Source organism: Poromitra crassiceps (genome assembly GCF_964638095.1).
Source record: "Poromitra crassiceps genome assembly, chromosome: 15".
Classification (NCBI taxonomy): Eukaryota; Metazoa; Chordata; class Actinopteri; order Beryciformes; family Melamphaidae; genus Poromitra; species Poromitra crassiceps.
Window position 1 is genome coordinate 36,402,538 of NC_139634.1, and position 27,432 is coordinate 36,429,969.

Below are 27,432 nucleotides of genomic sequence, written 5' to 3' on the forward strand. Positions count from 1 at the left end.
GTTAACTACCTCCTCCTGTATTCTGTTATCTACCTCCTCCTGTATTCTGTTATCTACCTCCTCCTGTATTCTGTTATCTACCTCCTCCTGTAGTCTGTTATCTACCTCCTCCTGTATTCTGTTATCTATCTCCTCCTGTATTCTGTTATCTACCTCCTCCTGTATTCTGTTATCTACCTCCTCCTGTATCTGTTATCTACCTCCTCCTGTATTCTGTTATCTACCTCCTCCTGTAGTCTGTTATCTACCTCCTCCTGTATTCTGTTATCTACCTCCTCCTGTATTCTGTTATCTACCTCCTCCTGTATTCTGTTATCTACCTCCTCCTGTATTCTGTTATCTACCTCCTCCTGTATCACTGTTATCTCCCTCCTCCTGTATTCTGTTATCTACCTCCTCCTGTATTCTGTTATCTACCTCCTCCTGTATTCTGTTATCTACCTCCTCCTGTATCACTGTTATCTCCCTCCTCCTGTATTCTGTTATCTACCTCCTCCTGTATTCTGTTATCTACCTCCTCCTGTATCACTGTTATCTACCTCCTCCTGTATTCTGTTATCTACCTCCTCCTGTATCACTGTTATCTCCCTCCTCCTGTATTCTGTTATCTACCTCCTCCTGTATTCTGTTATCTACCTCCTCCTGTAGTCTGTTATCTACCTCCTCCTGTATCACTGTTATCTACCTCCTCCTGTATTCTGTTAACTACCTCCTCCTGTAGTCTGTTATCTACCTCCTCCTGTAGTCTGTTATCTACCTCCTCCTGTATTCTGTTATGTCCCTCCTCCTGTAGTCTGTTATCTACCTCCTCCTGTATTCTGTTATCTCCCTCCTCCTGTATTCTGTTAACTACCTCCTCGTGCCTGTATGGACGCCTGTCCGAGCCCGATGTAACACGGGGGCGCAAACCTGCGACCCTCGTGTTGATAGGCAGGGAATCTACCGCTAGACTACCCAGACACCCAAGCCTGTTTATATATCTACTGCTATATTTAGCCTGTTTATATATCTACTGCTCTATTTAGTCTGTTTAGATCTATATATTTCTAGCACCTCTATCATGGTAATGAGGTCAGCGCATTACGGCACAGTCGCTGTAAGTCGCTCTGGATAAGATCATTGACTAACAGACTAAAAGGTCAATGTATTATACGAATAAATTAATCAAGGGCATATTTATTATATAGACGTGTTTATCTTTTTTTTTAAGAGATACTCTCCAGTTCCCCATGCAGTACCCCCACCTCCCTCTGGGGAGTGCACCCCCCACCCCCGGCTTGAGAACCAGTGACTTCGACAAGCCTGCACCACAAAGAATATTGGGCAGATGGCAGCCATTACAGTTCAGTGATGCTTCCACGCCGATAAAAAGATCACACACACAAGACTGGATCAAATGCTACGAGGGGGCTTATGAATTCGATTAGTCCGTCAGTCTCAATGAGAGCCTCTATGAATCAACGTTTGAAAAACAACACTGTACAAGGAGCAGAGGAGCTTCTCCAACGCTCAATACCAAAAAAAAAATTATTAAATTTCTGCTCCGCAATATGGCCAATTCAAGTTCAATGCAACCTCGCTGCTTGGGGACGTGAAAAAGGTACGGGATCTGTAAATAAGAAAAAGAAGAAGAAGAAGAGGGATTTCAATGTCAGCACGTGGAATTGTTAGCTGCAGCAGTTGTGAAAAATGGCCATGTGCGAGTTATGCTATGCAATCCAATCACCTACAGACATTGATAACAGATTAAGGTGGGAAAGAAACATGTTTGAGTGGCTGTTTCTATTTAAACCTCCCTCCAGTCCACCCCCACCACCACCTCCCCCCTTTTCCCCTGCTCTCCCTCCTGCTCTCCCCCCTGCTCTCCCTCCTGCTCTCCCTCCTGCTCTCCCCCCTGCTCTCCCCCCTGCTCTCCCCCCTGCTCTCCCTCCTGCTCTCCCCCCCCACTCTCCCTCCTGCTCTCCCTCCCCCACTCTCCCTCCTGCTCTCCCCCCCCCACTCTCCCTCCTGCTCTCTCTCCTGCTCTCCCCCCTGCTCTCGCCCCCCCGCTCTCCCTCCTGCTCTCCCTCCTGCTCTCCCCCCCCCCCCCCCCCCCGCTCTCCCTCCTGCTCTCCCCCCCCCCCCCCCCCGCTCTCCCTCCTGCCGGAGGCCTTGTTAAATTGGCAGGGATTCTAGCCCGGCTCCCAACCCAAATCGCTGCCTAAGTGTTTCCACTCCGCTTCCCCCATCATGGCCTTACAGTAGCACAGCACACAGAGGGGCTACGGCGCAGAAACAGCAACCGTTAGCTCTGCTGTCACTTGGGACGTGAGAAGAAAGAAAAAAAAGCAAAAAAAAAAAGCAGCGCCGCTACAAATCCTCAACCTTAGCCTTCCGTTCCATTGAACAGCACGCCAAGGGAGAATGATCAAGACGAAGCCGTCGCGTTACGACGACCCCGTGCTGCTTACTGGCATGTCAAGATGCGGCGTGCCAGATAACAGAGAGGGAGACTCATGCTTAATGCACAGCGATCATATATAAATGTGAGTGAGTGAGTGAGCCAGAGAGATACTCGCCCTCACAAACAGAACAGCCTTTGTTTGCGAGGCATTAGCCCGAGCGGATGCGAGCGAGGCATTCTGCAGGAGAAGTCAGAAATGCCTCCGTCTTCCTGCTCGGTCTCAAGAGGTGTTGAAAACTTCCCAGAGCACATTCCACTCCCAGACAGACACGAGGAATAACAGTCGAGCAAAGGGGGAAAAGGAAATTCACGGCTTTGCTCCTGCGGAGAAAAGAACTCTATCCTTAAAAAATGTACTGGGATGAGGCGGGCGCTCCAGCTGATGCGCACACGTGTCACTCACCACCGCCAAGTCAATTAAACGCACCATCAAAAGACAATAGAAATTCTTCAGTTGGTGAAAGAATCCAAATTCTCGTAGAAATCTCGGCGAGTGTCGGACAAGTACTTCTCTGCAAAAATGACCTGCTGGTTTCAAGTCATTCCTCAAACTTTATCGACACTATATTCACGGAACCACAAAGTTCCCATCGCCGCAGAACAGAGTATACTGGGAAACCCACACAACCTCCACCCCAGACAAAATAGGCCCTTCCTATAAAATACAAGTTGGCTTTGCACAGAGCGTGAAAGTGGACTCTTTTTGGCAGGTCACTGCCATCTCTAACTTGTAAACAATATAGAGTTTTTTTTGGAGGGACTCTTGGCCTCAATCTGATACTCCGAAGTCCTTTGGTCTATTTTAGGTGTAGTGCTGGGTGCCTGCCTGCATGAATAAGGAGCATTCACACTGCTGTCTGTCATAATAAGGCCCTGCAGCTAATGGGGGTGTTGCTAAGTGAGTGAGAGTGTGAAGGGAAAAGAAGCCGGTCTTGCAGAATCATTTCCAATGTTGAGCTAAAAGCAGGAGAGTGAAATCTAGACACAAAACAAAGATGATGCTAAAAGCATCCGCAGAAAAGAAATGCCAAATCCTATTGGAGCTCTGCAGGAGTGCCTCATTGCACAAAGTCAATGGGAGCCAGCCCTATGGTACCCGGGCCTACCCGCCACTACATTACGTCTATAACATGGACCAGCAAATAAAGATATCGTGTAAAGCGTAAAGAAAACAAAGAACATCACAATCACAATAAAACAGCGCATCATTTTCATGGTCCTCACATATAAATCCCTGCAGGGACAGCCCTACCTTTTTTCCCAGCTTCCTGTACAGCGCGCCTCTCCTGTCACCGTCACTTCCTTTTCCGCGTACGTGCTCCACTGTTTACAGTCCAAATAGCACCTTGCACCGTGACTTTAGAGTAATTAGTGAATAGCCGAAATGGAGGCGGGAAAAGGAAAGCCGACACTGTCCACCGTCGCTTCCTTTCCCGCGTCCATTTCGGCTATTCACTAATAACGTTAAAACTGCATAGAAGACGTCAACTCGTCTTACGACAACAGTGGACAATTACTCTAAAGTCACGGCGCAAGTTGCTATTTGAACTGTAAACAGTGGAGCATGGACGCGGAAAAGGAAGTGACGGAGGCAGGAGAGGCGTGCTGTACAGGAGGAAGCTGGGAAAAAAGGTAGTGCTGTCCCAGAGTCTATTTTTATTTGGAAAATTAAAATTCCCAGATTCCCCCCCCCCCCCCCCCCCTCCACACACACACGTGGATTCCGGACCGTTCCTCTGATATTGGACTTCTCTCCATCAATCACACCAAACGATCCACCCTGTGACTGAGCCGGCTCTGCTGCTGCTCCCAGGCTCTGGAACTCCCTCCCCCTCTTCCATCCATGGCTCTGACTCCACTGACATCTTTAAACAGACCAAAGACGCACCTTCACACACACCTTCAGCACTTCCCACAGCATGGCCGGGGTCTAGAGGAGCGCTTATCCCACGGTTGTTTTTAGTTTCTTTTTCATTGACTCTGCTTCTTACTACATTTATTTCAGATTGCACAGTGTCCTTGAGGTTGAGAAAGGCGCTTTCAAATCAAATTTATTATTATTTTATTATTATCATCATCTGCTTTCTCTCCGTCTCCTTTCAGCCAAGGGCATCACATTTAATGTTGGCAGTTTGGCTCTGTTCCTCCCTGCACAAAAGGAAACTCATTAAAACCAATTGGCAATTGAAATAAGACCTTGAGACGGGCTTGGCAAGTATCAAAGCGGCAGCAGAAATGGAAAGAGATGAGAGTCAGTAGCAAAAAAAACGGGAGATATGTGCCGTTTATCAGATTGTTCCAAAATGCAATCTTCCTTCAAACCATATCAAAAACAAAAGAGAAGACACAGGGCTTGTCAGCTGAAAACATAAGAGGAAGGAAGAAAATAGGCAATCACAGAAAAGCCTAAGATACCACAAACTAACTTACTGATAGCCATTTAGCCATTTAGATTGACTTTTTGCAGCATATTGCACTGATGGCTTCATTGTCAACGATGCGTGGTGCCTAAATACAACGAGAGGATTACGATCAATGACTGGGGGGGCAATGACCACAGATAAAACATGCACATATAGAATCAAATAAAGCAGAAAATAACAAGTTTTATGCAAATTGCCGCTGTATCAAAATTAAATGTGAAGCTCCTCTCCAGCCAGGTCTGCAGTCTGGAGGTGCCACTTCATGCTACGCTCTTACTGAATAAACAACATCTGATGTACTGTATCTGTATCCTTGTGTTATTTATGGGGAGCACCTATGTAGAACCTGGCTTTGGCGGGTGGGGGAGAGTGGGTATAGAGACACTGCGGAGCGCGTCATCATTCAGAAACCACGCCCAAAAACGGGTGGAAAACACCCCCCGCCCCCAAATCCTGGCGTTCTCCTATGTCGCGTGCATGGTCGCTTGTTGCACACAAAGATCATACGGAAGATGAACACTCCAACTTACTTCCTTGACAGCTAGATCCACATTTTTCTTCTCGCCAATTCTCAATGGCTTCCTTGTTTTGCTCGGGAGCACAAAAAAACTTTAATTGCCGATTTTTTTACTTTTGTTGTCTGGGCAGCCCACCACACAACAGCTTTTAGCTATGTTTAATTCAAGGAAAATGACGCCGGTGTGTGGGAGTGAACGGAGCGCTTTCCCCCGTGATGGGCGTGGCCTATTTCATGCAGTGTCTCTATGGTGGGTGGGGGAGAGTGGGTATGTCATTGGGGCTATCAATCTGAATGCCTCCCATCATAATTGGTTTGTTGAATTAGGTCCACGACACCCCCAGAAGACTCAACAGCAGCAAGTTCTGCTATCCTAAACCCACTGCCGCTCCTCCACACCAACTGTCAACATAGATCATATCTATACTCCTCTACACCACACTTAAGATTACGCTTAATCCACAACACTGCACCCGATCATTTACAGCCTAATACAAACTATAGAGGGGGGAAATACATGGTAATCGTTCTAAGGGGAGACAGGACCTCTGACAGTGGTCAACCTGGACTGCATCATAGAGTCATTACTCATTTATACGACGCCCACAAGTCAAGTCTCCTTACGAGAAAGTAACCGACGTTGGAAACATGCAAAATTAGATCAGACCATACCAAAAGCTTCTTCTGAATCGTATTCGTGATTGCTTCAATGTTGAATTAAGGGTTCACACAATTACACTGGAGCTCTCAACTTGAGACAATTCAATTCAAATCTGAATTTTCCCGTGAGGAAAATGTGCAGATAGACAGGGTTTAAAATGAAAACACAACAATTCATCACGTCATACACGCACCATAATGATATGGTCAACTGTATTTAATAGCTAAATATGAATAAATGAATATATATTTGGCGACGATTTATGGGGTAAGCCTACAAAAATACATCATCCATGCGGTACCCTATTAAAACTTGAAATGTAATTTTGTCTCCATTTCTCACGGTGTCTGATCCTATATATTAAAAGGCAATGAAAATGGGTAAAGATGACACATTTCTTGGCAGGTTTATTTTTTAGTTTACTAATGTTTTGCAGGAGAGCCAAATGGTTAATTTCAGACCCTATACTACACCCGTTCAGTTAATTTACAACTAGTGTAGCTAGTCCAGCGAAGAACCGGAGATGATGCACTCCCTGTAGGAGGGGGGCAGCAGAGAAAGGACTGCTTAGACTGAGATGTTACGTAATGCTGAATGAGGCGAGGATGGCAGATGAAGCCCCCACATTTAGTGGTTTTGGAAAACTATAGGAGGTACACACAACATACAACACAACACAACACACACACACACACACACACACACACACACACTGCTGTAGAGGAGAACTTGGTCCCACACAGTTAGGTTCTCCATTCATGTTCTGCCAGCTCATCGCCAAAGAGTAGGCTGGTGGCCTGACAAGCTGATGAATAGCAGCTAGTACGCCGCGTCATAGCACATCGTGCCAGGCATCGCAATACCTCGGGAGGTGACCCTAATCTCGGTGGCACGTCGTGGTGCTAAAATGCCTTTTGCGTTCGCAGTATTGGAACTGCTGCGACAGAGGGGACCCACACTGCGGGCTGTGTTTGTACCAACAGCTCTTTTGGGTGAAATTTATCATATTAAGAGTGAAAAATGGCTCGCATTGAGAGGAAACAAGGCAGAGCGCGCACAATTAATTTGACAATGATATATCCGTGTTTGAAAATGCTACCGGTTTGAAATGACCTCTTCACTCGGCGAACGATGACTTAAAATAAGCACCAAAAGCGCAGGCCTGAGTATTGATTTACCTGTGAACAGTTTGGTGATGGCCTTGTTCTGCCGGCGTGCGGAGCAGATGAGAAGCAGCCAGGGGGGGAGGAACTCGTGGTGAGTGGCCAGGAGCTCGGCGATGGTCCTGGGAGAGCCGGGAGGGGAGCGCTGCTCGCCCTCCCCCAGCTGACAGCCCTCGTCCACGGAGTCCACCAGCATGAAGAGGGCTTGCTGAGGAGGCTTCACGCTCAGGAGAGGCAGCAGCACACACCTGAGGAAGGGAGGCAGAGAGCATTATTATTACCATGTTTAGATGTTAGTGACTGTGCCCGCTGGAACAAGATGATTGGAGTTTTCAGTTGTACAAAAATGTATTGGATTTATTGGTCGAATTAAAGAGAGCACAAGTGAGCTAAATTGAACGGCAAAAAGGGCACTTGTATGAATGGCAATGAAATCTGTTCCCATCCATCATGATCTCAGAAGGTCAGGTAGACTAACTAGCTGGTTTTTTCATATGGTTTGAAGGAATATTCCATTTTGGAACAATCTGAAAAACGGCACTTGTCTCTTGTTTTATTTGGACTGACTCTCGCCTCTTTGTGTTTCCGCCACTGCTTTGATACTGGCCAAGTCTCAATGTCTTATTTCACATGCCAATTGGTTTTAAAATATGAGTTTCCTTTTATGCAGAGGGGAACACAGCCAAACCTAAATGTTGTTTGGCTCCGCCCATTTAGGTTTAACTCCGCCAACAATAGGATCAAATCTGCCACCAGAGATGCCGTGACTACGAGAAATTATCGGACAAATAAAACTACAAAATGTCTATAATAAAAGAAAGATATAATTTATTATATCGCTACTCCTCTCTTAGTATGTTTTTTTTTTTTTTTATATATTTTATTTTACTTTTTCAGAACATAAAGAAAACAAAACAAGAACAGGAAAAAAGAAAAGAAAAAACATATATACATACATTCAACATTACAATGCTACAAAATGTCAAAATGTGCTTACAAATCGATTAAAAAAAAAAATATATATATATATATACTGTGCAAAGGATCCCAAAGAAACTCAAATACCGCTTTTAGCCTGATCAAAATAGGTCAGGAACGGGTCCCAAATAACGGAAAATTTCCTTAGAGAATTTGACCTCTGGAATCTGAGTCTCTCCATACGTATAAACTGAGATCATGTCTGTCAGCCACAGCTGAAAAGAAGGTGGAGAGGAGGACTTCCATTCCTTCAAAATTAGTTTCTTGGCAACTGTCATTCCCTGTGTCAGAGATTGCTGCACGGCCGTTGGGAGGAGCAAAGAGGACTCCGAGCAGCCGAAGATGGCGAGTTCCGCCTCCAGTTGGAGGGTTATTTTGTAGGCCTTAGAGTACCAGTCAAATATTTTGGCCCAGAATCCTGATAGTGAAGGGCAAAACCAAAAAGCATGGGACAGTGTGCCCTCCGACACCCGACACCTATCACATAGTGGTGAGACCGAAGGATATATCTTGTGTAACCTATGCTTGGAGTAATGAAGACGGTGAGCAACTTTAAATTGGATAAGTTGATGTCTACTATTAATTGAACAGAGCTGGACCACAGACAGACTCCTGTCCCATATGATTTCAGACAGATCCACACCAAGTTCCTCCTGCCACGCCTCTTTGATCCTCTCAGTGGGGGCCTTAATGCAATCGTCGAACAAACACACAAACTTAGAAATAAGATGCCTGGAGTTGGGAGGGCTTAACAAAACCTCAAAAAAAACATGTTCATCTGGGAGAACTTCAAAATTGCGAATCTTGGATCGGACATAATGTCTAACTTGTATATATCTATAAAGATGCGTTTGGGGCAACTCAAATGCTCTCTTCAGAAGATCAAAGGATGCAAATTGGCCATCAATATACAGGTCACTGATGGAGACCAGCCTCTCTTAGTATGTTAAGAGGCTTTATTCCAGAATAAATGTGTCCTCTTGTACGTGTTTCGTATCATACAGCAGTGCCATTGGAATGACATGAAGGCCTGGGGAAGAAGAGGGCTATTTTCCTGAAGCACACCGATCGACTCAGTCTCACCTGGGAGACAGCTTAGATGTTTCAATCTGTCTCCATCCAGGCCAAACTGCATCCATTAACAGGCCTGATGCAGATGCAGATGATGATGCTGATGTGAGCACACACAGAAGCATCTAGTGCACAATACTGCCATCTATAATTCAGTGAGCTTTTTCTGTTCTGCAAAGAAGTGGTGCGGCCGTGAGCTAAATGTTCAGCCTTGAGATGACATCTTAGACATGATGGAGAAAAGTGATTTCTGCAACCATCGTGAGAACCAAACACGTTGGATTGTTTTTTTCTTCCTTCAAGGCGAATCTAAAGAATCTCCCTGCATCATTTAGTATTGACGTCCGCATTTGAACAACGCCCTTTACCAACAGCCCTTTGGCATTCGGTTGATAAAGCGTCACATCAGTAGTACTCAAGAGAGCAAAAATCTAAAAAGGTTGAAATGCTACATTAACCTTTAAATAAACCCAGAACGGCAAGCTAGGGGAAAAGGCGAGGAATCTATTTGCCCCGATGCTAATGTGTTAACTTCACGCATAAATGCTTAACCGACCGCAAGATCGCCTACAAGTGCACCGTTTGTTTGTTTTCTGTGTGCTGGGCGAGACGGTCCCTCTGTGACTGCCGCCAACCGTTTGAAACGAGCCACAAGACGTCCATTTGTCAAATGTCACTTCCCAGAACAGCTGCACTTACTTCAAACACAGCCCGGTTGATTCTTACTGTATATCAGTGGCGTTTCTAAAATGGGTCGAGGTCAATTAAATATTTAACGGGTAAAAAAGGGGGTTGAATAAAATCAATACATTTGAAATTTTAATCGAGCAGCAGGGGAGGTGGTGCTGCCTTCAAGGTCTTTTAACCCATTGATAGCTGATGCAGCATTTGTGTGTGTATCCCTTTAAGACAAAGGGATACACACACAAATGAGGGATATACACGAAATGCTGCATCAGGTATCAATGGGTTAACGCAGGCGTGGACACATTGACCACCGCTCATTCTAAAGAAATGGACATTGCCTGTAAGCTTGGTCCTCCTAACACAGTAAAATACTGCGCTAAGTAAGTAACGGCAGCGTGTCACATGACCCTGAGGCTCAAATAGTGCTTCTTCTTTTTTACCATCTACAATTCTACGCTTACATTTGACCCCGAGTTCATCGGCCTTGAGCACAAAGAAGTCAGCACAGCTCGGCTGGTTGAAGGTCTGTGTGTTTCATTGAGAAGTCCAGTGCACCACTACAACACACAGAGGTGACCCTTGTTTAAATGCCTCATAAACTTGAATGGACACGGCAACAAAAACACTACTTGCTTTAGAAATTGCATGAATTTTTCAATGACGCAATATATATTATATATTACCATTGTGCCATTCGCTCACAAAATGTGCACTATGACAATGTAAATAGAATGATGATATTGTTAAAGTCACTGGGGTAAAAGCTTAGTGAGGTGCCTGTTGATGGCGTTTAGTTTACAAGACTCAAAAGTTTACACACTCACACACACACACGCACGCACGCACAACACACACGCGCACGCACGCACGCACGCACGCACACACACACACACACACACACACACACACACACACACACACACACACACACACACAACACTGAGTTAACAAGTGTGTGTGACTTTACTTCCAAGTCTTTTGAAAACACTATGACTTATGCATTATGAATATCAAGCCAAGCCTTATTCAACAAACAAACGTCACACACAGCTATAAAACGCAGGAATGAAAGTAAATCACATGATGGCTTTCTATTGAAGTTATGAGTAATGAAGTTATTGTACGAGCGATCATATCTCAGGACATTTGCTGACAAACTAGGTTTGTTGTTTTTGAGGTCTAGATTTATCTCTGCATTTGAAAATATTGACTGATGAACTTCAGGTGGCACTCTTCCAGAACGGATCGTGTTTTGAAGTGAAACCCTTGGACGAGAGTCTTTCCAAAAACCTTGCAGACTGAGAACTTTTATCCGATGTCTTTCAGCGGGAGGAGAGCGCTGACGAAAGGCGACGAGGACGAGGACACTCGTCAACCTGCGCGCTCCATCATGATGTCATGGCGCAGTCTTAGAGGGAACGCGGGCCAATCGCTCTTTGTGACGGCCGGAGCCCACACAGAGTCTGCAGCACCGTCTGGGAGACCAGCCAAGAGGAATGTCCATCCACAGGGGTGAGAGTGTGCGTGTGCATGTGTGTGTGTGTGTGTGCGCGTGCGTGCGTGCGTGCGTGCGTGTGTGTGTGTGGTTGTGTGTGTGTGTGTGTGTGTGTGTGTGTGTGTGTGCGCGTGCGTGCGTGCGTGCGTGTGTGTGTGTGGTTGTGTGTGTGTGGGGTTGTGTGTCCGGGGCCATGTCGCCCGCTGAGACAATCAAATCCACCATGACAGCAAGTGCACAAAACAAAGGGCCATTCTTCTCGCAACAATTCAGCGACTTTTGGATTGTGAGAGAGTGGAGAGGTGGACAGGCAAAGACTGCACTCACTAAACCCTATAGGATGGAGCAAAGGCAGAGAGAAAATGAGAGCGGTAAATCTCCTTTTGTTGGCCGGACTAACTTTCAGCATACCTGAGCCAATCAATGACAGGTCATTTAGCCACACACGATGTTCTTAGCACCGGCTATTTGGCTTCTCGCTGCAGAGTCCTCCACAGAGATTGCTATTTGAGACAAGAAAAAATGGGGGGGGAACGCAAAACGCTTCTATGCGCTGGCCATCTGTCGTGTTGTGTTGGCTACTGCGGCCTCCGTCTCTCTCTCCCACCACAATGTGTCAAGTGAAGCTTTCTCTGTCTCTCTCTCCCACCACAATGTGCCAAGTGAAGCTTTCTCTGTCTGTCTCTCCCACCACAATGTGCGAAGTGAAGCTTTCTCTGTCTCTCTCTCCCACCACAATGTGCGAAGTGAAGCTGTCTCTGTCTGTCTCTCCCACCACAATGTGCCAAGTGAAGCTTTCTCTGTCTCTCTCTCCCACCACAATGTGTCAAGTGAAGCTTTCTCTGTCTCTCTCTCCCACCACAATGTGCCAAGTGAAGCTTTCTCTGTCTCTCTCTCCCACCACAATGTGCCAAGTGAAGCTTTCTCTGTCTGTCTCTCCCACCACAATGTGCCAAGTGAAGCTTTCTCTGTCTGTCTCTCCCACCACAATGTGCCAAGTGAAGCTTTCTCTGTCTCTCTCTCCCACCACAATGTGTCAAGTGAAGCTTTCTCTGTCTCTCTCTCCCACCACAATGTGCCAAGTGAAGCTTTCTCTGTCTCTCTCTCCCACCACAATGTGCCAAGTGAAGCTTTCTCTGTCTGTCTCTCCCACCACAATGTGCCAAGTGAAGCTTTCTCTGTCTCTCTCTCCCACCACAATGTGCCAAGTGAAGCTTTCTCTGTCTCTCTCTCTCCCACCACAATGTGCCAAGTGAAGCTTTCTCTGTCTCTCTCTCTCCCACCACAATGTGCCAAGTGAAGCTTTCTCTGTCTCTCTCTCTCCCACCACAATGTGCCAAGTGAAGCTTTCTCTGTCTCTCTCTCCCACCACAATGTGCCAAGTGAAGCTTTCTCTGTCTCTCTCTCCCACCACAATGTGCCAACTAGTGAAGCTTTCTCTGTCTGTCTCTCCCACCACAATGTGCCAAGTGAAGCTTTCTCTGTCTCTCTCCCACCACAATGTGCCAAGTGAAGCTTTCTCTGTCTCTCTCTCCCACCACAATGTGCCAAGTGAAGCTTTCTCTGTCTCTCTCCCACCACAATGTGCCAAGTGAAGCTTTCTCTGTCTCTCTCTCTCCCACCACAATGTGCCAAGTGAAGCTTTCTCTGTCTCTCTCTCCCACCACAATGTGCCAAGTGAAGCTTTCTCTGTCTCTCTCCCACCACAATGTGCCAAGTGAAGCTTTCTCTGTCTGTCTCCCACCACAATGTGTCAAGTGAAGCTTTCTCTGGGAAGTTTAGTGAAGATGTCTGGGCCGACAGGCCAGCTCTGGGCACCGGGCCAGCGCCTTACAAATTTACACAGCTCATTTTATGGAGTGGGCGCAGAGCCGAAATCCACCCCACCCTTATATCCACCCACCACCCCACCAACCACACACACACACACACACACACACACACACACACACACACACACACACACACACACACACACACACACACACACACACACACACACACACAACACACACAGGCTGAGGTACACTACGAGACATGTCAGGCCTTGACACCAATCTATAAATGGAATCAGGGCGAGTAGGTGAGTGCGGCTCGTCGCTCGGGACGGATCAGCACACAAAGTGATACTGACAAAACATTCCAGCAGCATCAGTGGAAAAAGCAAAGGAGAATGTTCATTAGAAGACTCATTTAGCAAAGAGTCTCTTTGCAGGAAGCCTTCTCAGCGTCTTTGCAACGTCAGAAGAGCTTAGCGCCACAGAGGTGAACCACAACAGCTGAGTCATGCGAGGCCTCATCCAGAGAGACACAGAGACAATCATCTTGCTGGTTCATTCCTCGCACGTTCCTCTTCAGTTCTTACATGATGCTAGCCTAACACCATTCCAATCATCTTGTTCAAAGCAATCAATCTGATGAGAACAATATGAAAGACTTCGGCTGAGGGAGAATGCTCTGAACAAATCAGCTGGCAGGATGGCAGTGTGGCCCGGGCACTTTAACTGTGTTCTCCCTCTTACATCGGCCATATGGTCTCCTTTCCTCCTCAATCTGCTCCCACCTCACTCTCGTCCTCTCTGATTGGATCGGACTCTCGTCCTCTCTGATTGGATCGGACTCTCGTCCTCTCTGATTGGACACAAACTCCCAATTTTGAAGCAACATAACAGAATGTGCAAAGTGGCTACACGGCGCGCTGAATCAAGCCTGACTTGCCAAGAAGCGGCCTTCTGCAAATCAAGGAGAGGATGAAGAACGGTTACTCATGCAGCAGCATATATATATATATATATATATATATATATATATATATATATATATATATATATATATATATATATACACCCACATCTCTATAGCTATACACCCACATCTCTTCTACACAAAAGGCCCTGTGAAGAGAAAAGCATTTCTAACACTTTGTGATAAACTGCAGCGTTTATCAAGGTCTCTCCTCGCATTCTGCCCACATTTCATATCTTTCTGCATCTTCACATTTCATATCTTTCTGCATCTTCCCTGGCTGTAAGGAGTAACACACTGGTTGTTTCCTGCATCTTCCCTGGCTGTAAGGAGTAACACACTGGTTGTTTCCTGCATCTTCCCTGGCTGTAAGGAGTAACACACTGGTTGTTTCCTGCATCTTCCCTGGCTGTAAGGAGTAACACACTGGTTGTTTCCTGCATCTTCCCTGGCTGTAAGGAGTAACACACTGGTTGTTTCCTGCATCTTCCCTGGCTGTAAGGAGTAACACACTGGTTGTTTCCTGCATCTTCCCTGGTTGTAAGGAGTAACACACTGGTTGTTTCCTGCATCTTCCCTGGTTGTAAGGAGTAACACACTGGTTGTTTCCTGCACCTTCCCTGGCTGTAAGGAGTAACACACTGGTTGTTTCCTGCATCTTCCCTGGTTGTAAGGAGTAACACACTGGTTGTTTCCTGCATCTTCCCTGGCTGTAAGGAGTAACACACTGGTTGTTTCCTGCATCTTCCCTGGCTGTAAGGAGTAACACACTGGTTGTTTCCTGCATCTTCCCTGGCTGTAAGGAGTAACACACTGGTTGTTTCCTGCATCTTCCCTGGCTGTAAGGAGTAACACACTGGTTGTTTCCTGCATCTTCCCTGGTTGTAAGGAGTAACACACTGGTTGTTTCCTGCATCTTCCCTGGCTGTAAGGAGTAACTAGGGGTGGGGGAAAAAATCGATTCACCTAAGTATCGCGATTTTTAATGTCACGATTTTTTGGATCGATCTTTTATTCCAGAATCGATAATCGCAAATTTAAAAAAAAAAAAAAAAAAAAAATTTTTTTTTTTTTTTTTTTTTGGTGCTTGCAGTCAGGCCACTCACTGAACAGCAGGCCAAGCGCCGCCTACTGGTTTACTAGTGGTTTTATTACTTTATTAGTTAGTCTGAAGTAATAATTACACTTCAGGGTTAAAGTGGGTGCATCTCATTGTAAAATTGGACTTCAAACGGCCCAAATCTAGCTTCAAACGGCCCAAATTTCACGCGCGTTGGCCCATATCGGCCTGGCCTGCTTGGTATCTAATGCCCGGCCTGAATTATGATCCCAGTCCGCCCCTGTTTTTAACTATATCGCCCAGCCCTACTCATGATATATAATATACAGTCTCTAGTGTATGATTCAACTTTTCCCATGTTCTAATCTAGTGTAAAAAAGCAAACAAACTGAAAAAAGAAAAGAAAAAAATAAACAAAAATCGCAATAAATCGTAATATCGAATCGCAATAATCGTAGAATCGCAATACTTAAAGGTCCCATTCCGTGCAAAAGCTGTTTTTACTTGTAAATGCATATATACTGCTGTCAGCCCTCCCTGTAATGAGTGGTCACACGCTCAGAACTGCCACAGTTGGATTTGTCCCTATCCAGCGTCCCTCTGCAGTCTCCTCCAAGCCACACCCCCAAACGCTTCGTTTGCCCAGAGGGGAATCTGGGGGAATCGGGACGTCACTAGCTTCCTCCTGCATACTGCGCGGGTCTCTCTCACACAAGCTACCTGCACCATTTAGTCTATAGCCACAAAATTAACACTTCTAGCTGGAGCGACGCCAACTGTACGTGATCCAGCAACTGCAGAGGTGCATTCGGTAAGTCTAGGCATTTTGAGATGTCCTCTTTAGCGTAGTACCGTTTAGTTAACGATAACTCGCAACCTAGCGTGCTGGTCCACAGACGCTAATCTGATTGGCCGCTGGGAGCCTGGGGCGGGCTCTCCCTCAGCGGCCAATGGGAACTGTTAGTTCTGAATATATTATAGAAACAGGCCGTTCTTGGAAAGCGACCAGATGAGGAAGTGAGAACTCCGTCACAACAAACGGGTTTGCTATATTTTCGACAGATTAATCCAGAATCATGTTTTATGGACCAGAGACACACGTTTTTAAGAGGTTACAGCTGCACGAATTGGGACCTTTAAGAATCGCAATATAAATCGAATCGGCACCCAAGAATCGTGATAGTATCGAATCGGGAGATAAGTGAATCGCCACAGCCCTAGGAGTAACACACTGGTTGTTTCCTGCACCTTCCCTGGCTGTAAGGAGTAACACACTGGTTGAATGAGTGCTTTATAGTGGTCTTGTTCTTTCTTTCTAGCCCTAAACTTCACCACATTAGGAAACAATTAGAGATGCTGCGATCCGATCATGTGATCGGATATCGGCGCGATATCAGCCAAAAAACATGGATCGGATCGGATCGGATTCCAGCGAAAATGACCGATCCAAGGCTCCGATATAAGCACTCCATTCCATGACTCCGCTCCAGGATTTCTATCCAGCATGCAGCAGCAGCAGCAGCAGCACACAGAGGCCGCGTTGAGCCTAGGATGGCCAGGGCCAAAACGTTGTCTTGCTTCAACATACATCGCATCGCATACACCATTTCCACCCGCAGGTTTGAGGAGTAGCTAACATAAACGTCAGATAAATACTCTCTATAGGCTAACGTTACCCACTGAGGCAGCTAACATGGCTAATTAGCTAGCTAACACCAGCTATCTTTATCCTCTAACTAACGTTAACTACACGTTAGTTGACTGAGCGAACGGCGCTGTACAGCAGGTCGTTATCAAAACGTATTGCACTGAAGTAACATTAGAAAATGACAAAAGACTCCTCCAATCTGGCAGTGGAAATGTATGCACAAACTTTGTGTGTAACTTTGCGAGACTCAACCGAATGACTGATGAGTCTCGCGTTGAGCCTAGGATGGCCAGGGCTTAGATCTGCGTGAGCACGACGCGTCGTAATTTGTCCAATTCAAGGTACATTAAAACGTTGTCTTGCTTCAACATACATCGCATCGCATAAACCATTTCCACCCGCAGGTTTGAGGTGTAGCTAACATAAACGTCAGATAAATACTCTCTATAGGCTAACGTTACCCACTGAGGCAGCTAACATGGCTAATTAGCTAGCTAACAGCAGCTATCTTTCCCCTCTAAACTAACGTTAACGACACGGAGTTGACTGCGCGAACGGCGCTGTACAGCAGGTCGTTATCAAAACGTATTGCACTGAAGAGAAGTAACATTAGAAAATGACAAAAGACTCCTCCAATCTGGCAGTGGAAATGTATGCACAAACTGTGTGTGTGTGTGTGAGAGAAACGGACAGGGCTGTGTGTGTGTGTGAGAGAGAGACAGGGGCTGTATGTGTATGTGTCCTGTGTGAGACAGAGTGGGGGTGTATGTGTGAGGAAACAATAATTATTTGTGTCCAGTGTTCACCCATTACAAAAGAAGTGTGTATTTGATTGTTATGTTTTAGTTTTACATCAAATTAATTAGATGAACTAAATCGTTTACATACTATATTACCAAAGCACACACATACATACCTAACCCTAAAAATGTTTGTTGCCTGCTAGCTATCAGACAGCATAGAGGCTTAAATATGTGCTGTATCGGTATCGGATCGAAATCGGTATCGAATCGGGTATCGAAATTTGATCGGAATCGGATCGGTTTTGAGGCTAAAATATCGGAATCGGATCGGAATTGAAAAATCTCGATCGCAGCATCTCTAGAAACAATGACGTCTATTCCGGCAATGTGTTAACTTACAATGTGTTACAATGTGTTACAATGTGTTAAGTATCTCCCAGCAGTGAATCATACAGGTGACTGACTAAGATGTTGCATGTGCTTTCTGTTGGATATCACTTGTGTCATTGATTAGTTACCGTCTGTTTGATGCTTTATGTCAGAATAGTTACTTATATCTGCTTGATTGCTGACTCTCTTCCTGCTTGAGTACTGGCTCCTCCTATACAGTACCCCACACATGTTGCCTGTTTATTATAGGCTTGTTGTTGAAAACATCCCATTTAAAACCCAAAAAATGCTTTGTGAATGTTTTTATATTTTATAGTTCCACCTGTGCTCTTGTTGTTGGAACACAATAGTTGGCGTTTGCAAAATGCAAAAACAAAAAATGTGAACTTGAAGAAAGCATGCAAAATGAGGTCCGTTTAACTGCACAGAGCACGCTCATGTTTACCAACCCAGCCGCTCTGTGATGCTTGATGATGAAGTCTGTATTCTGTCCAGAATATATTTTTGCAGGGTTCACGCAAATCAAAAAAATAATTTTCAAATATAAATTTGGCCGAAAGGGGGCATCAAATTTGCATTATATTACATTTTGTCTTTAACAAGTTAATTCTACTATCAATCTTGTGAATGGGACGGGAAAATAGTTGTCTAAAGTTTGAGCAGTGCCAACATGGTTGGCACTTCCGCTCTGCAGGAGTCTACATAAGCAACAACAGAATTTACTTTGCGCAAATGTATGAGGTCTCAATGAGTTGGGATGGGGCCCTCTTCGATATTGCAGCCCCACTTTTTTTGATTAAGGCTTAAAGGATGGGATGTATTTTTGATATAAAAAAAGATCTTGTCATTCCCTCATTCCAGAATGGTTTATTTTAGAGAGGAAAAAAACGGAAATCACTGGTAGTATCTTTCCTCTTCCTGTATACAAGCAGAAAGCGGACGTACACCCTCTACTACACCCTCTCCTGTCTGCTCTCCGCTCGTAGGTTGTTCCTGAATGTGTGCACTCATATAAAAACAGCCATCTTATAGACTTACAAAAAGTTAAAATCAACCAAATAAGACAACTCAGGAATTGTTTTCTATACCGTTTTGTATGAATTGTTTTTAGCAAAAGAGGTTTGGCAAAAGTGATTTAAAAATATCATTGACTGTGGTGTATGCATGTAAAAACCTAGTATAAAGTGGTAGTTTCCCCTTCTCTACACATGAGAGAATCTGATCACAGCTTAATGGATTTGCACAATCAATTGTGTGCAGGATCCCGAGCAGACAAGCGCGTCCATCTGTCTGAGAGACAACGTCCTCAAGTCAACTTGGTCAATAGGAAGGAAGGGGGGGGGTGAGAGGCACACACACACACACACACACACACACACACACACACACACACACACACACACACACACACGAGAACACTTGAGAAGAGTCAAGATGCAGCCTTCAGCTAACTGTGATGTGCCGCCTAGATGAGTCTGGTGTTGTTGTTTCCTCCTAGATGCTGTTGTCATGTGACTGCTCTCAGTCATGTGACTGCTCTCATACAGTGATCACAGTGTTTATATAGAGACTCAACATGAGGGTTATATCTGATCATCTGAAATCTGCCCCCACCCTTCAACTATACTCCCCCCAGGCTGTTGCACTTATTATTAAGGCTGCATTCAGTCTCGCTTGGTCGCATTGACGCCAGTTCGACTGTCCACTTGAGGCTGGCTGCAAAAGGGAGTCGATCCCCATTCACGCCCCTGTTAAAATGCCCGACTTTACAGCAGGATTAAACGTGTTTACAGCCTGGTTCAAAAAACGACTGGTGTTTATATGAGGGATCAGCGGAGCAGCATTTTGGTAAACAAACAAACTGCGTTTCCAGGTGGGGTGAAACGGCAATGGGACCCCGTGGAGCCACCTTGAATGTCTCACTCTAGCCCCCGGCTATGTTGTTTACATTTTAAAAACTGCGACAGTTCACACAACTTTAACACGACGTGCATATATTATACATCAAACTCTTGAGCTACTTCCTGCTCTCACTCAGAATGTCAAAATATCAGCGATGTCATGTATAGTTTTTGAGATATGAACGTTTGTTTGGCACAACTCATACTAGTTAAGGGTCGCGCTTCCGGGGGATTCACGCTGATTCCTCGTATGCTGTAGCTCATTTCACCTTTCATGACAACTTTATAGGAGGGGGGTGAATTTTGATATAACTCGCCCGTTTAGAGTAAAGTAGACGATACATTTTGGGCGTGATTGCCCATTCAGGTCGCCTGTCACGGACCAATAGCAGGCGGCGTTGCAGCACTGTGGGAAACCCCTGATCTCACACCGTCTCGTTGCACGAGTACCAAGATGGCAGCGGCCAAAACGCCAAACTAGACGCTTCAAAACGGGAGTCGACAAACCAATCGTGGCTGATGTCACAATCACTCCGGCGACACCGCCCATTTCTTTTTACAGTGTAACTATGATTCTCTCTCAACTTGCTTAGTTATTAAATAAAAGTGCACTCGTGTGTTGGTTGGTTAGTTGGTTGTTTGGGAGGAGGGGGTTGCTTTTGTGATATTCTTGCACCTTGTATTGTCGATTCAAATTCAATCAAATTTACTGAAAAAATGCATTCTCAGTTAACTTCTCAGCCTTGTAGTTGAAAGTAGTTGAAAATCAAATCACTTATAAAGAACAAAAACGTCAATTAAAAATATGAAAAATGTATCCGATTCTGTTTCACACCAATCCAATTTCTTTGCCCCTATAAACGCACTATAAACACTTTTGGTCAACAAAAGTGTTAAAATACATTGCACGCTTAGACATTTTCGGCCAGCACACATACCTCGGATAACTACTCCAAATCCCCAAAGCTCTTCTCTAACCCAGACGAGGTGTGCATTCCTGGCCAGCTATCCAATACTGTCAGAGGAATCTGAAATTTCATCCTTTCCACCCCGCACCCCCTCCCCTCCCCTCTCTCCCCACCTCCCCACCTCCCCCTCCCCGCCACAGCTTTGCCTCCAGGACATGCAGGGCTCGGCTCTGCTCTCTGCCGCTTTCACACACAGATGTATGCATGGACACACACATCTGCCCACGTGTGCACACACACACACACACACACAAGTCACGCAGATACATACACAGCGTTTCCCTACACTTTAACACGGATAAGAAAAACACATACTGTAAGCAGAATGCATGCCAGCTAAAGCATGCTATAATACGCCTGCCTCTTTACCTCCCGATTCATCAGAAACAGTGTTAGAAAAGGTAGCGATGTGAACCGTGGTCCAGCACAGGAAAGATGACCAAACTCAACTGAACCCTGAACGACCCCACAGCTACAGCTCTCATTTCCCATGGTGAATTAGCCCCAACATGCAGAAGCACTATTGGGGACGCCCGGGTAGTGCAGCGGTAGATTCCCTGCCTACCAACCCAAGGGTCGCAGGTTCGAGCCCGATCGGGCGTCCATACAGGCACATTCGGCCATGTTTGCGGGTGGGAAGCCGGATTAAGGGCACGAGTCCTGGACGCTGCGCTAGCGCCTCCTCTGGTCGGTCGGGGGCGCCTGCTCCGGGGGGAGAGGAACTGGGGGGAGACAGCGTGATCCTGCCGCGTGCTACATCCTGCCGGTGAAACTCTTTGCTGTCAGGTGAAAAGAAGCGGCTGGTGACTCCACATGTACAGAGAGGCAAAGTGACCGCCTACTTCCTGCTTCAGCACTGTACCAGAGATTTTCATCCGCCATTTATTTTCCCATACACATTTCGTAAAATGGGTATAAAAATAGTTTTACTGGTTCAAAACCAAACGGTACAGATATATTTAGAAACAGGAGAGATCGCATAACATTTCACTGGGACCAAAACGTAAGAAAAATGCAGGTTTAAGGAACATATGTTGTGTATCTATGTTGTTTTTTTAAGTTTTGGTCCGAGTGAAATGTTCAATGGTCTCTCCCGATTATAGCGTTAGCTGAATCGTTTGGTTCGACGAAGTACAACTATTTTATAAGCATTTTACGAAATGTCGATGGGAAAATAGATGGCGGATGAAAATCTCTGGTACAGTGCTGAAGCAGGAAGTGACGTTCCACTTTGCCTCTCTATTCACCTTATTCTTTGCCCACACATGGACGCTTCCGCATTACGTCATTTTGTAATAGTATTTCCGTTTTGACTTGCCAAAAACTCCGCAGGCAAGATGGCTGCGGACAGTCCGCTCCTAAAGTGACAAAATTACTCCCCCATAAACTAACATATCTTGGCCAATACGTATGTAACATACAAAATAAAACAACCCGTAATATCTTAATTTTATGTAGAATGCAGAGGACATGTAACTGTTTAGTTAAACTTGCATTCCAGGAATATTGTGCTCTTAACACCTTAAGTGCCATAGCCGAAATAATTCGTCTTACATAATCCAACGCTTAAGTGCCAGAGCCGAAATAACTCGTCTTAGATAAACATTTTTTTTTTTTTGACGGTGGAACATCAATCAACAACTTTTACATCTTCGAGATCACTATTGGAGCAAGATAATGTGTATAATCTATTTTACCGACCCACTAAGTGTTGACAGTGCTCCCCCAGACGACCGAAATCAAAGAAAAAACTGCCGCGGGACCAAGCCGTTCAAGGAAATGCCGTGGCGATTTTACAGTAATCCACTCAAGACTTGTCTTGCCTGAGAGCGGCCGCGCACCGGCAGCAGCACACAGAGAGCGGAGAGCGATTTGCAAAATAGATCATAGGTGAAACACACTTTGAAACACCTCAGAAAGGCCATAATCAACATCTGCCCATCGCCCACGCATTCCCCGGCCCATCTTGACTCGCACAAGGAGCGTCCGCACGCACGCAAGCAGGCAGGCAGGCACACAGGCAGGCAGCAGCAAAAGCGCTTCTGACACGCCCGCTGTACAGCCAGGAGGAAGGAGAAGACACACGGAGGGAGGAGTTTGAATGAGAGGGGTGTTTCCTGTTGTTATGGAGGAAATTACTGTTCAAAACTATTGTTTAGAATGTCTGACGGTCTTACTGATGCCAAAAATGAATGGTTAAAGTGACTGTTTCACAAAAAGCCATTTATCTCTGAATAAATTTCCAGACGCTGAAACCATGCTGTACTCAACGGCTAATATCTACATAACTACTAACTCTGCAAACTAACTCTTTTAGACAGAGAAAGCACACATTCTATTAGTTATTTTTAGATGATTGGTGTTCATGAATTCTTAACAGAAAAGAATCCTCGGCTGTTGCTAAAATGAGCCAGAATCGTCAAAAACACCCCTGGCACAACTTACCTACAGGAATGAAAACATGGCTGGCATTCAATGTGTTAAAATGACGTTAGTGGAGTGGACGTTAGGTTGCGCACCTATGTTAGGTTGCGTAACCTATGTGCGATTCGAAATAACGCATCCGAGATAGAAACGTTATGAATATAGCCACGTTATAAACAACAAACTAACGCTGGTGATCCGTATGGAATCAGTGTTACTCGAAATGTTTAACGGTTATATCAATTTGGTCATTCAGTGGCATTTTACTGCCATTTTACTGCCATATAACATAACTAACTAGCTAATATTATTAGCCACTAGTGGCCTTCGCAACTAGCACTGAACCGGAAGAACAAATACGTTTGCGTTGAACGCGGAAGAGAGAAAAAGTGGGCGTGGTGAATAAGGTGAATAGGATGGGAGAGTCTACTAGACCCTCCCCCCCCCGGCCTCAGACTGCTGAGTCATGGTTGCCGCCCTGACCGTGCTGCTGTTCCTCCTCATCTGCTCGGCTGGAGCTGATGATGCGTCACACTGGGAGGCTTTTTTAGCTTCTCAAAACGTGGCCTTAATCTGCGGGTTTCCACAGCGCACAACCACATGAAGGACTCTCTCTCACACACACACACACACACACATACACACAGCTTCCCCGTCTCCCCCTTTTTTTTCATGCTAACACAGGGCTTAAAGAGCGGTTTATTTATAGGCTGGTTTGATTTGAGATTGAAAGCCAGTCAAACGGACAGATGATGGGCACATTGTGTTTGCCTGCCTGTGCTTTACAAGTCAAATGCTTCTTTGGGGCTGAGTTGCAGCTTCTCACTTGTAGGCATCCGTGAGAGCAGCAGCGTATAATGTGTATGTAGCGTATAATGTGTAACGAGTAGGGATGCACCGATCGATCGGCACGTGACCGGAAATGGCCGATTTTCACGTGATCGGCCTCGATCGGTGATCTGTTCCGGTCACTCTAAATTAGGGATGCACCGATATGAACATTTTGGCCGATGCCGATAACCGATATTAACATTGCTGTTATGGCCGATAACCGATATTTACCGATGTCGATATGATCTGTATAAAACCACATTTTTTATGATCATCACATTTTGTACATACTGAAAAACACATGTTAACACTGAATTTGAAAAAGTTATGCATTTCTTTATTTGCAAAGCCTTTGGAAAAGCCCATAAATCATAGATTTACTGCATTATTTCATATCAATATGAAGAATTTGGCTGATAATGATAACCGATATTAACATTGCAACATCTGACCGATACCGATATGACCGATATGTTAAAAAATGACTAACATCGGCCGATACCGATATGATTGCCGATATATCGTGCATCCCTACTCTAAATAGCCGATTCTGTGAGCCGATTTTCACATGACGTGCGCGCACCCCAAAGCACCGAGACAGGCACCCAGCCACCACACCACACACGCCAGCATACCTTCCTCGTTGTGGATTTTTTTCACCGTCAGTGAAGTAGACAAAGCTCGCAGTTTGTCACACATGCAAGTCGAAAATAAGCCGTGGAGACAGAGATGCGGCCGAGTCCCGCTCGGCTGGAGTCCAGTCAGAGCGGCTCGCTTCACCTCACTGGCCCCTCTCTCTCTGCTCTCTCTCCCCGGGAAGCGGTGCTCCAGCAACCCGCCACCGCGCACAGCCGGCTTGGCGAGGTGAACGCGAGCATTGTGTCCAGTATGATAACCATTCCCCGACCTGCTTTTCCATTCCACATCAGCGCTGCTGCCTCAGCCTGTCAAGTCATGTTGTAACGTGACGTGGATACAGGAGAGACTATTTGTTTCGTAATGCAAATAGAACGACATGAGAACGACGGACATAATAATAAAAATGCATCGGACTCACAAGTGTGCAACGTTTTCTGTGCGTGACGATATTTTTTCGGATGGCAGATAAAAATACGCATACCAAACTTCGGACTGTGTGTAAACTCCACCTGATATTCAGACTGAAGATCGTTACTGTAACTCATAAACTCATTTCCCCTCTACTCAAGAGGACTGGTCTGGAGCCAGTCTATAAACTCCTTGTCCATGGATCATTTTGATGTTCTGTTGCACCTGTTTTCTTTTGGAAAAGTAAATGCATGATAGCTGTGGGATATAGGCTATTGGATTTAATTTAATTTTTGTATTCATTGTATTTGCACAAAAAAGCTCTGTCCAGTAGCCTAACCTGGAACACTTTTATTTTGAGTGTTTGAGTGAGAAGGTCCTACTTCATGCAAATGATAAGAATTGTTTATTTGTTTATTTGGATCCCCATTAGATGTAAGAATTGTTCTATGAATCTTAATTTTTAAACAAAGTTACAAAAACGTTTGTGTAAGCTGTCAATTGTTGTTTTTAGAAAAAAAAATCGGAATCGGCAAAAATCGGTATCGGCAAGTCAGACTATTCAAAAATCGGAAATCGGAATCGGCCAAGAAAATGGCAATCGGTGCATCCCTAGTAACGAGGCAGCGTTACAAACGTCTTGATATTTGTTTTGATCTCTGGCTTTTGCAACTTACAATTTGCTAGATTAGCAGGAGGAGATAATCAGTGGCGTTCAGCACTCGCACGACGACAGCGCTGAAAAGCCAAACAACCTCCGTGCTCACGGGACGCCATTGCTGCTACATCTAATAATCAAGTTATTCTGATTTATAATAAAGTGATTCTGATTGTGGTTTTCTTTTCATCACTCGCTAGTCTCATTTAAATCACAATATGAAGAACATCGATTTAGAAAACAATATCAAGCCAATTTGGTCAAAAGTAATCGTTTATATAGTTGCCCAAGTTGCTTTGCTGTCTTGTAGAAAACAACCCAAGTTGGTGCGTCGATTTCTCTGGTGGACAACAAGCAGAGGCCAGAGGGGATAAAACGTTTCGCCAAGAAACTTCAAGTATTTGTTCACCAATTCAAGCTGTGGTCATTCATCATTTGTGAAATGCCCTTTACTAAGAAACACAACTTGTCCGGCTGCAATTCCAACACACTGCAAACTGCACACTGCACACTGCACACTGCACACTGCACACTGCACACACTGCACAGTACTGCACACGCACAGTACTGCACACTGCACACAGCACAGTACTGCACACTGAACACGCACACTGCACACTGCACACAACACACTGCACAGCAGAGCGACGACAACAACAGATCTGACAAAAACTCACACCTCCACTAACAAGCAGCTTTGCCCCATCAGCAGAAACAGCCATGGCCTTTAGCTTGACCCGCATGGCTGTGTTAATTCCACCTATTTGACGGCTGCTCTTTTGTCCTGGAGGGAAAGTGAGGTGTTTGGAGGGAGGGGGGGAGGGAGAGAGAGAGAGAGAGAGAGAGAGAGGGAGGGAGAGAGAGAGAGAGAGAGAGGGAGAGAGAGAGAGAGAGAGGGGAGGGAGAGAGGGATGGAGGGAGAGAGAGGGAGGGGAGGGAGAGAGGGAGGGGACAGAGAGAGAGAGGGGGGGAGGGAGAGAGAGAGGGAGAGACTGAGGGAGGGGAGGTTGGGAGACAGAGAGGGAGGGAGGGGAGGGAGAGAGAGAGGGAGAGAGGGAGGGAGACAGAGAGAGAGAGAGGGAGGGAGGGAGAGAGAGAGGGAGAGACTGAGGGAGGGGAGGGAGGGAGACAGACAGAGAGAGAGGGAGGGGAGGGAGAGAGAGAGAGAGGGAGAGAGAGGGAGGGAGAGAGAGAGAGGGAGGGAGAGAGAGAGAGGGAGAGACTGAGGGGGGGAGGGAGGGAGACAGAGAGAGAGGGGAGGAGGGAGGGACGGGGGGAGGGAGGGGGGCAGCTGCCTGGCTGTTTGAAACAAAGCCAAAGTCATTGGAAGTGGAGGGAGCGCAGTCAAAACACAGCCATGGCCTTTGATACAGAGAGGACAGAGTGTAGTGCATGTGTGCTTTGACTTCATCTGCAAATGAAACCTCAACAGGTCCCTGACACAGTTTGCAGAGCATAAAAAGCCAGGTAATATAACAATAAAAGCCACAATACAACCAGGGTGTCACAAAACCAAAGCCCTTCAGAGAACGGCGACAGCTGAGATTCTGAAGCATCACGGCAATGCAGATATGAGAAG

The 27,432-nt window shown here is 45.6% G+C and overlaps 1 protein-coding gene across 1 annotated transcript in view; it reads right to left on the reverse strand.

The window, feature by feature from the left end:
• The window catches only part of ankrd50 (ankyrin repeat domain 50), a 60,477-nt gene that overhangs the window by 23,609 nt on the left and 9,436 nt on the right, over window positions 1-27,432 (reverse strand). Inside the window, 1 exon segment of the mRNA XM_083651479.1 lies at window positions 7,223-7,455. Within this exon segment, the coding sequence (XP_083507605.1) occupies window positions 7,223-7,455 (233 nt within the window).